At 44.1% G+C, this 18,274-nt stretch overlaps 4 protein-coding genes across 4 annotated transcripts; all 4 read right to left on the reverse strand.

Annotated features, from left to right (window-relative positions):
* Positions 1-19: 19 nt before the first annotated feature.
* LOC116354968 (protocadherin alpha-13-like) lies at positions 20-2,552 on the reverse strand. The gene has a single exon (XM_031797233.1). The coding sequence runs from the start codon at positions 2,405-2,407 to the stop codon at positions 20-22; it is 2,388 nt and encodes a 795-aa protein (XP_031653093.1). The 5' UTR covers positions 2,408-2,552.
* A 353-nt stretch (positions 2,553-2,905) lies between these two features.
* On the reverse strand, positions 2,906-5,533 carry LOC109885993 (protocadherin alpha-7-like). The gene is made up of 2 exons (XM_031797234.1): positions 3,033-5,533; positions 2,906-2,950 (listed from the first exon to the last, which is right to left on the reverse strand). The coding sequence occupies exons 1-2, from the start codon at positions 5,391-5,393 to the stop codon at positions 2,906-2,908; spliced, it is 2,406 nt and encodes an 801-aa protein (XP_031653094.1). The 5' UTR covers positions 5,394-5,533.
* A 1,316-nt stretch (positions 5,534-6,849) lies between these two features.
* LOC116354969 (protocadherin alpha-3-like) lies at positions 6,850-9,473 on the reverse strand. Its single transcript, XM_031797235.1, has one exon. It carries the CDS (start codon positions 9,331-9,333, stop codon positions 6,850-6,852), a length of 2,484 nt encoding a protein of 827 aa, XP_031653095.1. The 5' UTR covers positions 9,334-9,473.
* Positions 9,474-9,951: 478 nt separating this feature from the next.
* LOC116354970 (protocadherin alpha-8-like) lies at positions 9,952-12,507 on the reverse strand. Its single transcript, XM_031797236.1, has one exon. The coding sequence runs from the start codon at positions 12,349-12,351 to the stop codon at positions 9,952-9,954; it is 2,400 nt and encodes a 799-aa protein (XP_031653096.1). The 5' UTR covers positions 12,352-12,507.
* Between the last annotated feature and the right edge of the window lie 5,767 nt (positions 12,508-18,274).

An 18,274-nucleotide genomic window follows, 5' to 3' on the forward strand; every position in this document is an offset into this window, starting at 1 on the left:
ACCAATATGCTTTCAAAGTTTAATGCTTAGAAACAGCTCTTACCTCTCCAGAAGCTCTCCTCCTGTGTTCAGGTAGCACAAGAGTATTTCCATTGCTGCCCGGGACAATAGTAGAACCTATACTCATTCTGGGTCCAACTAACATGTACCGTTTGTCTCCGGATCTGTATTGAATGCTGTGGCACAGTGTCCCGTCGTAATTCACATCTTGTAAATTCTTGGAGGAATAGTCTGTGGGTTTGGAGCACTGCATTACAATCAACACGATGATGCTGACGAGAAAAAGCGCTGAAACTGACCCCAAAGTAATGATCAAATAAAATGTAACGCTGTTCTCCTCCTCGTCTTTTACTGAACTTTTAACATCAGAAGCTACAAAAGCCTCTTTGGGCTCCACAACCTTGATAATCACAGTAGCTGTTGCTGACAGTGAAACGTTCCCATTGTCTTTTACCAGTATGACCAGATTATGCTCAGCCTCGTCTGTCTCTGTGAATGACCGAAGTGTCCTTATCTGTCCTGTATAGCGGTCCAAAGCAAAGAGACTGTGGTCAGTAACTTCCTGCAGTGAAAATAATAACCAGCCGTTATATCCTATATCAGCGTCATAGGCTCTCACTTTAGTCACCAAATGGCCTGCGTTCACATTGCGGGGAATCTCCTCCACACCTTCAGCAGAACCGTTAGTGCTGACTGGATACAAGATCACTGGAGGGTTGTCGTTCTGATCCAGAATGAACACGTTCACTGTGACGTTGTTGCTTAGTAACGGAGTTCCAGAGTCTGTAGCTACAACTTGGAATTGGAACGTTTTGAGGATTTCGAAGTCAAAGCTTTTCAGCGCGGAAATATGACCATTATCAGAATTTATATTCAGAAAAGAAGCCATATCATTCTGCGTCCCTTCACCTCTAACTATGTAATATGAAATCGCAGCATTTTCATTCAAGTCTTTATCAGTGGCGCTTACAGAGAATATAGATGCACCAGGGGCGTTATTTTCCACTAAGTACAGCTCAAGGGGGTTTTGGGAGAATTCTGGGCTGTTATCATTTACATCTGATATCTGGACGCTCAGAGTTTTGAATGTGGACAGAGGAGGCTGACCACAGTCGGTGGCAGTTATTGTGATGTCATAATGGGACACGAATTCTCTGTCTAAACGCCCCTTTGTGACTATAGAATACACGTTATCCTTATATGAGGGTTTTAATTCAAATGGCACGTTTTCAGTTATACTGGAAATAACTTTTCCGTTAATATCGGAGTCTTGATCTGTCACACTGATGAGAGATATAACAGTTCCAGGTTTAGAATCTTCAGACACGGTATTGGAGAGTGATGTAACCTCTATTTGTGGTCTGTTGTCGTTCACGTCTTGTATCTTTACAATAACTCTGCAATCAGTTGTCAGTGGAGGCTGGCCCTTATCAGAAGCCTGTACATTTAGACTGTACATCTCATTTTCTTCAAAATCTACCGGGCCTTTCACCTTAATTGCCCCAGTAATCCTATCCAATAGGAAAATATCATGTACTCTCCGCTTTAAATTTCTACCGAGAGTATATTCCACCACGCCATTTGACCCATGGTCTGCATCGGTTGCATTCACTCTAACTACAAACCTACCGATATCAGCATTTTCTTGTAATGTAACTGAATAGACGTCCTGACTACATACAGGCTGATTATCATTTGCGTCAAGGACTGTGACAGTGATGTTTAGAGTACCTGTTCCAGGTGGATTCCCCCCATCCAATGCTGTCAATAGTAATGAATGTTTGGTCTCCTGTTCCCTGTCCAAGGCTTTCTGTAAAATTAAAAACGGGATTGTATCCCCTTCCCCACTATCTCTCAGTTCTAAATCGAAATGTTCATTTGGATTTAACTTATAGGAACGTATAGAATTAATTCCGGAGTCGAAATCACGTGCAGGCTGGAGTTCAAATCGAGCTCCTGCAGGTTTATTTTCAGCTATCTCTATGTGTAGATTTTTCTCGGAGAAACTTGGCGAGTGGTCATTTACGTCCGTTATCTCTAAACCTACATAATGGACTTCAAGCGGGTTTTCAACAACGATTTTCAGGTCTATCGCGCAAGCTACCTTGTCGTTACAAATCGCTTCTCTGTCGATATTCTTGTGAACATACAAGACGCCATTGTTCTGATTTACCTGGAAAAGAGCGTCCTTAGATCCAGAAACAATACGAAACCGTCTCTCCACCAATGTACTGACGTCGATACCCAAATCCTTTGCAACATTTCCAACAACGGATCCCTCTTTCACCTCCTCTGGAATAGAGTACCTTATCTGTGCTGAAACCTTCTCCCCCAAACACAGCAGAAGAGTGAAACGCACAGCAACCCACCAGTACTCCCATCTGCGCCTTTGTCTTGCATCTCCCATCGTTAGACAGAAAAGTAAGCACAATCCTCAATGAAACACAATCCTAATGATCATATGGCCAACTCGTTCTCATCCATGCGAAGTTCAATGCGTCAGCACCGAAATAAAATACGATTATCCCTAACATACACGTCTTGTTCTGACGTCCGCACCACTCTCTCTGTATGTGTGGAACAAAACAGACCAGAGAAGGGAAGGGCCTAATCTACAAAGCACCAGTAACCTTGTGTTACACTGACACCATGTGGTCCGGGATTCTGGTATCGACAACAACTAGATAGGCACCGAGAGAGTTGTTATCAACTTACGTTTTGCATCCAAACCAACAAAAACACCAACTCCAGTAAATAATATTTTAGAAGGTCTAGTATGAAGATGAAGGTGCGTGGATGTGAGCAGAAGAGATAGAGACTGGATTGAAGGACTACAGCAGAAGATCATGTGATAAACCTGAGGTACAGTAGTTAGCCTAGCGGTACAATGCTTTCCCCAGCTAAACTAATCGGTGAGTTGGTAGTTCAGCACCATGGCCAGCATCCGCTGCTGCAAAGAGGTTGCGTTAGCCACGGACAAAACATGCCAATACATATATTTTGAGGTGCAATGGTTTAGAGACAGCTCTTACCTCTCCAGAAGCTCTCCTTTGATCTGAGGCAACCACTAGAGTATTCCCATTGATTCCCGGGACTATAGTAGAACCTATACTCATTCTGGGTCCAACTAACATGTACCGATTGTCTCCGGATCTGTATTGGATGCTGTGGCACAGTGTCCCGTCGTAATTCACATCTTGTAAATACTTGGATGAATAGTCTGTGGGTTTGGAGCACTGCATTACAATCAACACGATGATACTGATGAGAAAAAACGTTGAAACTGACCCCAAAGTAATGATCAAATAAAATATAACGCTGTTCTCCTCCTCGTCCTTTACTGAACTTTTAACATCAGAAGCTGCAAATGCCTCTTTGGGCTCCACAACCTTGATAATCACAGTAGCTGTTGCTGACAGTGAAACGTTCCCATTGTCTTTTACCAGTATGACCAGTTTATGCTCAGCCTCGTCTGTCTCTGTGAATGACCGAAGTGTCCTTATCTGTCCTGTATAGCGGTCCAAAGCAAAGAGACTGTGTTCAGTAACTTCCTGCAGTGAAAATAATAACCAGCCGTTATATCCTATATCAGCGTCATAGGCTCTCACTTTAGTCACCAAATGGCCTGCGTTCACATTGCGGGGAATCTCCTCCACACCTTCAGCGGAACCATTAGTGCTGACTGGATACAAGATCACTGGAGCGTTGTCGTTCTGATCCAGAATGGACACGTTGACTGTGACGTTGCTGCATTGTGACGGAGTTCCAGAGTCTGTAGCTACAACTTGGAATTGGAATGTTTTTAAAGTTTCAAAGTCAAAACTTTTGAGCGCGTAGATATGTCCATTATCAGAATTTATATTCAGAAAAGAAGCCATATCATTCTGTGTCCCTTCACCTCTAACAATGTGATATGAAATCGCAGCGTTTTCATTCAAGTCTTTATCAGAAGCGCTTACAGAGAATATAGATGCACCAGGGGCGTTGTTTTCCACTAAGTACAACTCAAGGGGGTTTTGGGAGAATTCTGGGCTGTTATCATTTACATCTGATATCTGGACGCTCAGAGTTTTGAATGTGTACAGAGGAGGCTGACCACAGTCAGTAGCAGTTATTGTGATGTCATAATGGGACACGAGTTCACGATCCAAACGTTGTCTGGTCACTAAAGAATACATATTATCTTGGTATGAGGGCTTTAATTCGAAAGGTACATCGTCTGAAAGACTGCATACAACTTTACAATTAATACCAGAGTCTTTATCTGTCACACTAATTAGAGAAATAATAGTTCCTGGTTTTGAATCTTCTGACACCATACTAGAGAGGGATGTCACCTCTATTTCGGGTTTATTGTCGTTTAAATCGAGTATCTTTATAATGACTCTACAATCCGTACTCATTGGGGGCTGCCCTTTGTCAGTGGCATGGACGTCTAGTTTATATGTGTCAATGTCCTCGAAGTCAACGTAACCTTTAACACGAATTGCACCTGTAGCTTTATCTAAACTAAATACATCATATATCTTGGGAAGAAGTTCACTACCAAATAAATATTCAACGTCACCATTGGAACCGTCGTCCAAATCTGTTGCCTTAACGTTGAGTACAATAGTTCCGGGTTGGACATTTTCAGGCAATGTGACCGAGTATACCTCATGACTAAATACAGGATTGTTGTCATTCGAATCGAGAACAGTGATAGTGACATTAAGAGTCCCTGACCTCTGTGGACTTCCACCATCGACTGCAGTTAAAACTAGTCTATGTTCAGATTGTTTCTCTCTATCCAAGGGTTTTTGTAAAACTAAGAAGGGAATTTTATCTTCTCCTCTTTCTCTTATTTGCAAATCAAAATGTTCATTGTGACTCAATTTATAGACACGTACTGCATTAACGCCAACATCAGGATCACGCGCGGCTGGTAACTGGAGTCGCTTGCCAGAAAGAGTAGATTCCGAAATATCAACTAGTTTGTCTTTCTCTTGAAAATTGGGCGAGTTATCATTAACATCCGTGATTTCTATTCCGGCGTAATGTATTTCTAACGGATTTTCAACAACCATTTTCAGGTTTATCAAACATGCAATATTGCCATCGCAGAGCTCCTCTCTGTCGATATTCTTGTGAACATACAAGACTCCATTGTTCTGATTTACCTGGAAAATATCTTCTTTAGTTCCAGAAACGATACGAAACCGTCTCTCCACCAAAGTACTGACGTCGAGACCCAAATCCTTAACAACATTTCCAACAACGGATCCCTCTTTCACCTCCTCTGGAATAGAGTACCTTATCTGTGCTGAAACCTGCTCTCCGAAGCACAGCAGAAGAGAGAAACGCAGAACAACCCACCAGTACACCCATCTGCGCCTTTGTCCTCCATATTCCATCGTTAAATAGAAAAAATAAGCACGATCAATAATGAAAGAATGCAATCCTGAGGATCAGATGGACAACTCGTAATGATCTATACAGCATCTAATGTTTAGGCAGCGAATAATATAAAACAAATCTGACAATCATAGCACGTCTTGTTCCAATCTCCGCAATACTCTCTCTGTATGTGTGGAACAAAACAGACCAGAGAGGGGACTAGTCTACAAAGTACCAGACATTCTCCTTGTATTACACTGACACCACGTGGTCCGGGATTCTGGTAATCACAACAACTACATAACCCCCGAGAGTTGTTATCATTGTTTACGTTTTGGATTTAAAAAAAACAACAACAAAAAAAACATTCCAGCACAAATTAACCATTAAAGAACGAGTAAAGGTGAAGATGGAAGATGGATATATATGGGAGGTGGAGGAAGAAACGGAATTGAAGGAGTACACAGCAAAAGAACAGAGGAACCGCCCTTGCTGTCTCTGCCTGGCCGGTTCCCCTCTTTCCACTGGGATTCTCTGCCTCTAACCCTATTACAGGGGCTGAGTCGATGGCTTACTGGTGCTCTTTCATGCGTCCCTAGGAGGGGTGCGTCATTTGAGTGGGTTGAGTCACTGACGTGATCTTCCTGTCTGGGTTGGCGCCCCCCCTTGGGTTGTGCCGTGGCGGAGATCTTTGTGGGCTATACTCGGCCTTGTCTCAGGATGGTAAGTTGGTGGTTGAAGATATCCCTCTAGTGGTGTGGGGACTATCTGGAGTATTTCTCCTGTCTTATCCGGTGTCCTGTGTGAATTTAAGTATGCTCTCTCTAATTCTTTCTTTCTCTCTCGCGGTGGACCTGAGCCCTAGGACCATGTCTCAGGACTACCTGGCATAATGACTACTTGCTGTCCCCAGTCCACCTGGCCGTGCTGCTGCTCCAGTTTCAACTGTTCTGCCTGCGGCTATGGAATCCTGACCTGTTCACCGGACGTGCTACCTGTCCCAGACCTGCAGTTTTCAACTCTTTAGAGACGGCAGGAGTGGTAGAGATACTCTTAATGATCAGCTATGAAAAGCCAACTTACATTTACTCCTGAGGTGCTGACTTGCTGCACCCTCGACAACTACTGTGATTATTATTATTTGACCATGCTGGTCATTTATGAACATTTGAACATCTTGGCCATGTTCTGTTATAATCTCCACCCGGCACAGCCAGAAGAGGACTGGCCACCCCTCATAGCCTGGTTCCTCTCTAGGTGTCGTCCTAGGTTTTGGCCTTTCTGGGGAGTTTTTCCAAGCCACCATGCTTCTACACCTGCATAGCTTGCTGTTTGGGGTTTTAGGCTGGGTTTCTGTACAGCACTTTGAGATATCAGCTGATGTATAAAGGGCTATATAAATACATTTGATTTGAAATACATTTGATTTGATAATAAACCCGAGGTAGTAGCGTAGCATGCTAAGCAGAGAGTTTATGATAATTCAGCACCATGGACAGCGATTGACACCGCTGGTTTGCACACTCGGACAAATTCCCTCAAAACATGTCTCTTTATCTGATTTAACAGGCAGAAAATGATAGAGACAGCTCTTACCTCTCCAGAAGCTCTCCTCCTGTCTTCGGGTATCACTAGAGTATTTCCATTGCTGCCCGGGACAATAGTAGAACCTATACTCATTCTGGGTCCAACTAGCATGTACCGATTGTCTCCGGATCTGTACTGGATGCTGTGGCACAGTGTCCCGTCGTAATTCGTATCTTGTAAATACTTGGAGGAATAGTCTGGGGTTTTGGAACACTGCATTACAATCAACACGATGATACTGATGAGAAAAAGCGTTGAAACTGACCCCAAAGTAATGATCAAATAAAATGTAACGCTGTTCTCCTCCTCGTCTTTTACTGAACTTTTAACATCAGAAGCTGCAAAAGCCTCTTTGGGCTCCACAACCTTGATTATCACAGTAGCTGTTGCTGACAGTGAAACGTTCCCATTGTCTTTAACTAGTATGACCAGTTTATGCTCAGCCTCGTCTGTCTCGGTGAATGACCGAAGTGTCCTTATCTGTCCTGTATAGCGGTCCAAAGCAAAGAGACTGTGGTCAGTAACTTCCTGCAGCGAAAATAATAACCAGCCGTTATATCCTATATCAGCGTCATAGGCTCTCACTTTAGTCACCAAATGGCCTACGTTCACATTGCGGGGAATCTCCTCCAGACCTTCAGCAGAACCGTTAGCGCTGACTGGATACAAGATCACTGGAGCGTTGTCGTTCTGATCCAGAATGAACACGTTCACTGTGACGTTGCTGCTTAGTAACGGAGTTCCAGAGTCTGTAGCTACAACTTGGAATTGGAACGTTTTGAGGGATTCAAAATCAAAGCTTTTTAGCGCGGAAATATGTCCATTTTCCGAATTGATGTTGAGGAAAGATGCCATATCATTCAGTGTTCCTTCACCTCTAACTATGTGATATGAAATCACAGCATTTTCATTCAAGTCTTTATCAGTGGCGCTTACAGAGAATATCGATGCACCAGGGGCGTTATTTTCCGCTAAGTACAACTGAAGAGGGGTTTGGGAGAATTCTGGACTGTTGTCGTTCACATCTGATATCTGTACACTCAGAGTTTTGAATGTGGACAGAGGAGGCTGACCACAGTCAGTAGCAGTTATTGTGATGTCATAATGGGACACGAGTTCTCTGTCTAAACGTTGTTTGGTCACTAAAGAATACATATTATCTTGGTATGAGGGTTTTAACTCAAACGGTACAGTATCTGACAGACTACACAACACCTTTCCATTGATACCCGAGTCCTTATCTGTAACACTAATAAGATAAACAACAGTTCCAGGTTTTGCATCTTCCCGAACTAAATTAGAGAGGGATGTCACCTCTATATCTGGTTGGTTGTCATTTACATCTGTTATCTTAATGATAACTCTACAGCTCACAGTCATGGGAGGCTGTCCTTTATCCGAAGCCTGCACGTCAAGTCTATAAACTTCTGTCGATTCAAAGTCGACCTCTCCTTTGACTCGAATTTCTCCAGTGACACCGTCTAAATTAAACACCTCGTAAACTTTACGATTAAGATCTCTGCCAAGACTATATTCAACATCACCATTGACAGCCTCGTCCAAGTCAATAGCTTTTACTTGTATCACAACAGTGTTGATGGATACATTTTCCTCCAGCGTTACAGTGTACACCTCCTGACTAAATACAGGTCGGTTGTCGTTTATGTCTAGCACTGTGACCGTCAAATTAAGATTGGTTGATCTCGGCGGATTCCCTCCATCGATTGCTGTCAGTAATAATCTGTGCTCACATTTCTGCTCTCTATCCAGCGTTTTCTGTAGAACTAAAAAGGGTACCTTTTCATCTCCTCTATCTCTAACTTCCAATTCAAAATGAGCGTTTTGACTTAATTTGTACAAGCGAATGGAATTAATCCCAGAGTCAAGATCACGCGCAGCTGGTAGTTGGAAATGCGATCCAGCGTGTGTGCTCTCTGAAATGTCCAGCCCTTTTGCTATGTCTGGGAAACTGGGAGAATTATCATTCACATCTGTAATTTCTACACCAACGTAATGGATTTCTAGAGGGTTTTCAACAACCATTTTCAGGTCAATCAAGCAGGCGCTATCACCATCACAGACCTCCTCTCTGTCGATATTCTTATGAACATACAAGACGCCATTGTTCTGATTTACCTGGAAAAGAGCGTCCTTAGATCCAGAAACAATACGAAACCGCCTCTCTACCAAAGTACTGACGTCAAGACCCAAATCTTTAGCAACATTTCCAACAACGGATCCCTCTTTCACCTCCTCTGGAATAGAGTACCTTATCTGTGCTGAAACCTTCTCCCCCAAACACAGCAGAAGAGAGAAACGCACAGCAACCCACCAGTACTCCCATCTGCGCCTTTGTCCTCCTCCTCCCATGGTTAGTCAGAAAGTTAAGCAAAATCCTCAATGACCAAAAAATATATATCTTAATTATCAGATGACCAAATCATGATAATCCGTAACGAATCCAACGTTTCAGCACTGTAAAGGAATACAACTATTCTCTGACGATCACATCACGTCTTGTTCTGATGTCCGCAATACTCTCTCTGAATGTGTGGAACAAAACAGACCAGAGAAGGGGCCTAGTCTACAAAGTACCAGATATTCTCCTTGTGTTACACTGACACCCTGTGGTCCGGGATTCTGGAAATCACAAACACTGCAAACGCTCCGAGGGAGCGATACTCGTTGTTTACGTGTTGCATCAAACCCAATATATATACCAATTATAATCCAAATCGACCATCATAAGAACGAATAAAGGTGAAGATGGATAGATATGGGAGGTAGAGGAAGAAACTGAATTGAAGAGTTACACCGCAAAAGAACAGATTATAAACCCGAGGTAGTAGCCTAGCATGCTAATCAGTGAGTTTGTGGTAATTCGGCGCCGTGGACAGCGACCATCACAGCGAGTTTGCACACTCGGACATTATGCGGAGACAAAACAACAAGCAACAAATTCATCCAAAACATTTCTCTTTATCCGACTTAATAGGCTGCAAAGAATAGAGAGAGAGTTCTTACCTCTCCAGAAGCTCTCCTCCTGTGTTCTGAGGGAACCACTAGATTATTTCCATTGCTGCCCGGGACTATAGTAGAACCTATACTCATTCTGGGTCCAACTAACATGTACCGTTTGTCTCCGGATCTGTACTGGATGCTGTGGCACAGTGTCCCGTCGTAATTCGCATCTTGTAAATACTTGGAGGAATAGTCTGTGGGTTTGGAGCACTGCATTACAATCAACACGATGATACTGATGAGAAAAAGCGTTGAAACTGACCCCAAAGTAATGATCAAATAAAATGTAACGCTGTTCTCCTCCTCGTCTTTTACTGAACTTTTAACATCAGAAGCTGCAAAAGCCTCTTTGGGCTCCACAATGTTGATAATCACAGTAGCTGTTGCTGAGAGTGAAACGTTCCCGTTGTCTTTTACCAGTATGACCAGTTTATGCTCAGCCTCGTCTGTCTCTGTGAATGACCGAAGTGTCCGTATCTGTCCTGTATAGCGGTCCAAAGCAAAGAGACTGTGGTCAGTAACTTCCTGCAGTGAAAATAATAACCAGCCGTTATATCCTATATCAGCGTCATAGGCTCTCACTTTAGTCACCAAATGGCCTGCGTTCAAATTGCGGGGAATCTCCTCCACACCTTCAGCGGAACCGTTAGTGCTGACTGGATACAAGATCACTGGAGCGTTGTCGTTCTGATCCAGAATGAACACGTTGACTGTGACGTTGCTGCTTAGAGACGGAGTTCCAGAGTCTTTGGCAATGATGCAGAACTGGAACGTTTTGAGGGTTTCAAAGTCAAAGCTCTTTAGTGCGTAAATGGTACCGTTGCCTTCGTTTATGTTCAGGAAGGATGTCACGCGTTGTCCAGTGCTCCCACGGTCCAGAGAATATACAATTTCTGCATTTTCACCATCATCAACATCAGACGCGCTTACTGAGAAAATGGGCATACCGGGCTTATTATTTTCAACGACATAAAATGTATATGGGTTTTCAGTGAATAGCGGACTATTATCGTTAACATCCACTACCTCCACTTGAATGACTTTAGTTGACACCAGAGGAGGGATTCCTAAGTCTTTAGCCGTGATTGTAATATCATACCGAGGCACCGACTCTTTATCAAGGTAATCATTGGTGACTAACGAAAAGAAATTTCCATCAAGAGAAGGCTTCAGAACGAACGGTAAATCCTCCGGTAAAGAACAGACTACCTGTCCGTTTACACCGGAGTCCAGGTCGTTCATCCCCATCAGAGCCACCACGGTTCCGGGAGTTGCGTCCTCTGGTATCCGGCTAGACAGAGATGTGACGTCAATCTCAGGCCTGTTGTCGTTCACGTCTTCCACTCTGACGAGCACGTTGCAGTGCGTGGAGAGAGATACTGCTCCCTTGTCCGAGGCCAATATCTTCATCTCATACACCTGCTTCTCCTCGAAATCAAGGCCTCCCTTCACTTTTAGCTCCCCTGTTTTGCTGTCCAACTCAAATGGCTCAGCAGCCATACCTCTGAATTTACTTCGCAATGAATACTCCACCTCGCCATTCACGCCTTCATCCGAATCAGAGGCATTAACTCGCAATAGAAATGTACCTTTAGGTACGTTTTCTTTTACTGTTACGGTATATTTCTGCTTATCACACACAGGAGTATTGTCGTTTACATCAGACACAGTAACTGTAACATTAAGAGTTCCTGATTTTGGTGGCTTGCCTCCATCTAAGGCCGTTAACGTCAAATCATATCGGGCTATGTGTTCCCTATCCAAAGGGCTTTTTAAAATCAAAAACGGAATTTTGCCATCCTCGCCAAAGTCCTCAATTTCTACTCGGAAATATTGATTCTGGCTTAATTTATACGATTGCAAAGAATATACGCCAGTATCTGGGTCGTGAGCTCCTTCCAACTGGAGTCGGGCTCCAGTGGTAGCAGACTCTAGTATCTCTAAGTTATAGGTTTCATCTGGAAAGGTAGGGGAGTTATCATTTACATCCATTATCTCGACTGTGACTTGGTGCATTTCTAGCGGATTCTCTATCACCGCTTTCAAGTTGATGAAACACGGCGCGGATTTTACGCACAGTTCCTCTCGGTCTACTCTGTGGTGCACTAGCAATGCGCCATCTCTCTGGTTTACCTGGAAGAGGTCCTGCTTTGTTCCAGACACGATACGAAGATTCCGGTCCGCCAGTCTCGACGTGTCGAATCCCAGGTCGTTAGCTATATTCCCAACTGCCGTTCCGACTTTTAATTCCTCTTGAATGGAGTATCGTATTTGCGCTGAGATTCCTTTCAAATGAATAAAAATAAGAGCAAAATTACAAAATGCCCATCCGCTTAGCCACCGTCTTTTTCGGTTTTGCATCGCCATTGTTTGGCAGAAAAACTATTGGCCAAACGCAGAACTGACAAGATATAAAATAACAAAAAAAATTTCCGTTTCATAGGATCCCACTATAACTGTTTGTTATTTCCATCGTTTAGCCATTTAATAGCACTATTTAACATCCGTCTTGGCAGCTACTGCTGTGTCTTGGCAGCTACTGAATACCTCACCCCTTCAAGAACCGTGTTATCACGCGCCTCTATAACGCGCTCATGATGTAAAAGCGCCACCATGCGTCTGAGCACGGTGTGGTTCTGAATGTTCAATCACCTGTAGGCCAACATACTCTTCATCTATTTCAACACAACCACAGGTGCTCTTAGAGGGGAATTGTAATCTAAAAGCAAATAGGGAAAATTATAACCACAAAAATGGTTAGCCTACTAAGTGGCAAATACAGTGGGGCAAAAAAGTATTTAGTCAGCCACCAATTGTGCAAGTTCTCCCACTTAAAAAGATGAGAGAGGCCTGTAATTGTCATCATAGGTACACTTCAACTATGACAGACAAAATGAGAGAAAAAATCCTGAAAATCACATTTTAGGATTTTTAATGAATTTATTTGCAAATTATGGTGGAAAATAAGTATTTGGTCAATAACAAACGTTTATCTCAATAATTTGTTATATACCCTTTGTTGGCAATGACAGAGGTCAAACGTTTTCTGTAAGTCTTCACAAGGTTTTCACACACTGTTGCTGGTATTTTGTGCCAATCCTCCATGTATATCTCCTCTAGAGCAGTGATGTTTTGGGGCTGTTTCTGGGCAACACGGACTTTCAACTCCCTCCAAAGATTTTCTATGGGGTTGAGATCTGGAGACTGGCTAGGCCACTCCAGGACCTTGAAATGCTTCTTACGAAGCCACTCCTTCGTAGCCCGGGCGGTGTGTTTGGGATCATTGTCATGCTGAAAGACCCAGCCACGTTTCATCTTCAATGCCCTTGCTGATGGAATAAGGTTTTCACTCAAAATCTCACGATACATGGCCCCATTCATTCTTTCCTTTACACGGATCAGTCGTCCTGGTCCCTTTGCAGAAAAACAGCCCCAAAGCATGATGTTTCCACCCCCATGCTTCACAGTAGGTATGGTGTTCTTTGGGTGCAACTCAGCATTCTTTGTCCTCCAAACACGACAAGTTGAGAATTTACCAAAAAGTTATATTTTGGTTTCATCTCATATGACATTCTCCCAATCTTCTTCTGGATCATCCAAATGCTCTCTAGCAAACTTCATACAGGCCTGGACATGTACTGGCTTAAGCAGGGGGACACATCTGGCACTGCAGGATTTTAGTCTCTGGCGGCGTAGTGTGTTACTGATGGTAGGCTTTGTTACTTTGGTCCCAGCTCTCTGCAGGTCATTCACTAGGTCCCTCCATGTGGTTCTGGGATTTTTGCTCACCGTTCTTGTGATCATTTAGACCCCATGGGGCGAGATCTTGCGTGGAGCCCCAGATCGAGGGAGATTATCATATATATCATATATTATCATATATATATTATATATATATTATGTCTTGTATGTCTACCATTTCCTAATAATTGCTCCCACAGTTGATTTCTTCAAACCAAGCTGCTTACTTATTGCAGATTCAGTCTTCCCAGCCTGGTGCAGGTCTACAATTTTGTTTCTGGTGTCCTTTGACAGCTCTTTGGTCTTGGCCATAGTGGAGTTTGGAGTGTGACTGTTTGAGGTTGTGGACAGGTGTCTTTTATACTGATAACAAGTTCAAACATGTGCCATTAATACAGGTAACGAGTGGAGGACAGAGGAGCCTCTTAAAGAAGAAGTTACAGGTCTGTGAGAGCCAGAAATCGTGCTTGTTTGTAGGTGACCAAATACTTATTTTCCAGCATAATTTGCAAATAAATTAATAAAAAATGTGATTTTCTGTCATAGTTGAAGTGTACCTATGATTAAAATTACAGACCTCTCTCATATTTTTAAGTGGGAGAACTTGCACAATTGGTGGCTGACTAAATACTTTTTTTTGCCACACTGTAAGTCATTATTACAATACACCAACGAGTATCAGCTAACTCCTTCATCACTGTGTCTGATATCATGATGCATGTCATGGATATCATGATGCATGTCGTGGATCGCATGCCCTGGCTTTGAAGTACTTTAGAATTTAATCGAACAAGCTTTCCATTACTGATCAACCTAATTGTACCACTTCTTACAATATACATTATTTATTTTATACTTTGAGTAGGGGGTAGCCTCTTTATACCACGACTTTAAGAAGTCAATCACTGCTCTTAAAATTCAAATAATAGCCAAAATAACATCTAAATGTCATATGACAAGAAATATAGTCAGTAAGTCACAATGTTACAATCGCTGTAATGCCACTTAACTTCCCTAGGTTTGTGTTGTGTTGTTCTAGACAGGGCTATTAGCGCCACCTGTCATGTTCCGCTTTTGCAAGGGTAAACAGCGACACCCTATGGCTGAGAGTGGTAGGTTCAGTAGAGCCAATTGACTGTCTTCTTGCCAGTCACATGTGTGTAGTAACTGGCTGCATGGCTGAACCCTAAGTGCTGACAAGACCATAGCAGTCTGAACAACCCAAATTCACGGACAGAATGACCCCCCCCCCCCCCCCCCTCACACACACTGGTGTCTGCATTTCTCTCGTTTCTCTATTCTCTATTTTGTCCCTCGCTCTCCAACACTGCCATTTCGAAAGAGTACTGCAATGACGTGTGTATTCTGCTATTTTGAAACGGCCAGTTAACGATTGTATTCTTAATTTCAACAACACTGCTGAATTTAAATGTTAAATCACTGCACTGAAAGCTCTGCAGATGGTATATGCGTTACCAGGATGCTGCATCGCGAGCTGAGGCTTGTCACGATATCAAATTACAGGCTGCTTCAAAGCACACCACCAGCCCCTGCAGCTCGTTGCCCTGGCAACTGAGCTCCGAGAGGCAGGTCGCTGTCCTTGGTGCTGAAAGAAAGCAGGCCCGGTGGGAGAAAGAAGAAAGGGAGAGGGATGCCTGCGGTAGACAATGACATTTACGGCTATGTTTTCTCTTTCACGCTTCTCCTCATTTATGTTACAAGGTTTGTGTAAAATATTCCTCAATTGTCCACTCACTCTCTTATATCCCCCCTCCTCTCCGCTTTGATTTAGCACATTAAGAGACATACTGCCGTCGCCTGGATACAGGGAGAATGAATCCCGCTTGAAATTACAATGCATGTAAAGTATGTGGACACCTACTCGTTCCAAAATCATGGGCATTAATATGGAGTTGGTCCCCCCTTTGCTGTAATAACAGCCTCCACTCTTCTGGGAAGGCTTTCCACTATATGTGGTCACATTGCTGCGGGGAATTGCATTATGGACGACGGTTACTGATGTTGGCCGATTAGACCTGGCTCACAGTCGGCGTTCAAATTCATCCCAAAAGTGTTCGATGGGGTTGAGGTCAGAGTTCTGTGCAGGCCAGTCAAGGTATTCCACACCAATCTCGACAAACCATTTCTGTATGGTCCTCACTTTGTGCACGATGGCATTGTCATGCTGAAACAGGAAAGGGTTGCCACAAAGTTGGAAGCACAGAATCGTCTAGAATATCATTGTATACTGTGGCGTTAAGATTTCCCTTCACAGCAACTAAGGGGCCTAGCCTGAACCATGAAAAACAGCCCCAGACTATTATTCCTCCTCCACCAAACTTTACAGTTGTCACTATGCATTCAGGAAGGTAGTGTTCTCCTGGCATACGCCAAACCCAGATTCGGCGAGCTTCACACCACTCCAGCCGAAGCTTGGCATTGCGCATGGTGATCTACGGCTTGTGTGAGGCTGCTCGGCCATGGAAACCCATTTCTTGAAGCTCCCGACAAACAGTTCTTGAGCTGACGTTGTTTCCAGAGGCAGTTTGTAACTCGGTAGTGAGTGTTGCAACTGAGGACAGACCATTTTTACACTCTGCATCCTCCAGCACTCGGCGATCCCGTTCTGTGAGCTTGTGTTGCCTACCACTTCGCGGCTGAGCCGTTGTTGCTCCAAGACTTTTCCACTTCAGAATAACAGCACTTACAGTTGGCCTGGGCAGAAATTTGACGAATTTGTTGGAAAGGTGGCGTCCTGTGATGGTGCCACGTTGAAAGTGACTGAGCTCTTCAGTAAGGCACTGTTAATGTTTGTCTATGGACATTGCTTAGCTGTGTGCTCGATTTTATACACCTGCCAGCAATGAGCGTGGTTGAAATTGCGAATCCACTAATTTGAAATATTATTTTGTATATTTAGTGTATGAAGGGTTTCCGTCTAGTTTGGTTGAGTAAGAGGAGAACCACACAGGCTCAAGTAGAGTGAGGAGAGACGCTCAAAGTGAGGTATTCTGCAATTAGCCTGTGATCTTAGCTGCTGGCTGTGTGTTCTTAGCGTGTTAGTGGCTCACAGCAACACAGCAGCAGTGTAGCGGTATTTAGGCAGCATAGGCAGGGTGGGAGTATCCATCTGGGTCAGGAGGAGGGAGACGGAACACTGTGGAATACAGCGCTAAGTGGCAACCTTCTCAAGCCATTCCCACCGCACCAGTTAACACCAACTCAAGCCACGCATTCACACCGCACCAGTTAACACCAACTCAAGCCACTCATTCACACCCCACCAGTGTAACACCAACTCAAGCCACTCATTCACACCCCACCAGTGTAACACCAACTCAAGCCACTCATTCACACCCCACCAGTTAACACCAACTCAAGCCACTCATTCACACCCCACCAGTTAACACCAACTCAAGCCACTCATTCACACCGCACCAGTGTAACACCAACTCAAGCCACTCATTCACACCCCACCAGTTAACACCAACTCAAGCCACTCATTCACACCCCACCAGTTAACACCAACCCAAGCCACTCATTCACACCCCACCAGTTAACACCAACTCAAGCCACTCATTCACACCCCACCAGTTAACACCAACTCAAGCCACTCATTCACACCGCACCAGTTAACACCAACTCAAGCCACTCATTCACACCCCACCAGTTAACACCAACTCAAGCCACTCATTCACACCCCACCAGTTAACACCAACTCAAGCCACTCATTCACACCGCACCAGTTAACACCATCTCAAGCCACTCATTCACACCCCACCAGTTAACACCAACTCAAGCCACTCATTCACACCCCACCAGTTAACACCAACTCAAGCCACTCATTCACACCCCACCAGTGTAACACCAACTCAAGCCACTCATTCACACCCCACCAGTGTAACACCAACTCAAGCCACTCATTCACACCGCACCAGTTAACACCAACTCAAGCCACTCATTCACACCCCACCAGTTAACACCAACTCAAGCCACTCATTCACACCCCACCAGTGTAACACCAACTCAAGCCACTCATTCACACCCCACCAGTGTAACACCAACTCAAGCCACTCATTCACACCGCACCAGTTAACACCAACTCAAGCCACTCATTCACACCCCACCAGTTAACACCAACTCAAGCCACTCATTCACACCCCACCAGTTAACACCAACTCAAGCCACTCATTCACACCCCACCAGTTAACACCAACTCAAGCCACTCATTCACACCGCACCAGTTAACACCATCTCAAGCCACTCATTCACACCCCACCAGTTAACACCAACTCAAGCCACTCATTCACACCCCACCAGTTAACACCAACTCAAGCCACTCATTCACACCCCACTAGTTAACACCAACTCAAGCCACTCATTCACACCCCACCAGTTAACACCAACTCAAGCCACTCATTCACACCCCACCAGTGTAACACCAACTCAAGCCACCCATTCACACCCCACCAGTTAACACCAACTCAAGCCACTCATTCACACCGCACCAGTTAACACCAACTCAAGCCACTCATTCACACCGCACCAG

The sequence above is a fragment of the Oncorhynchus kisutch genome, linkage group LG19 (genome assembly GCF_002021735.2).
Source record: "Oncorhynchus kisutch isolate 150728-3 linkage group LG19, Okis_V2, whole genome shotgun sequence".
In the NCBI taxonomy this organism is placed as follows: Eukaryota; Metazoa; Chordata; class Actinopteri; order Salmoniformes; family Salmonidae; genus Oncorhynchus; species Oncorhynchus kisutch.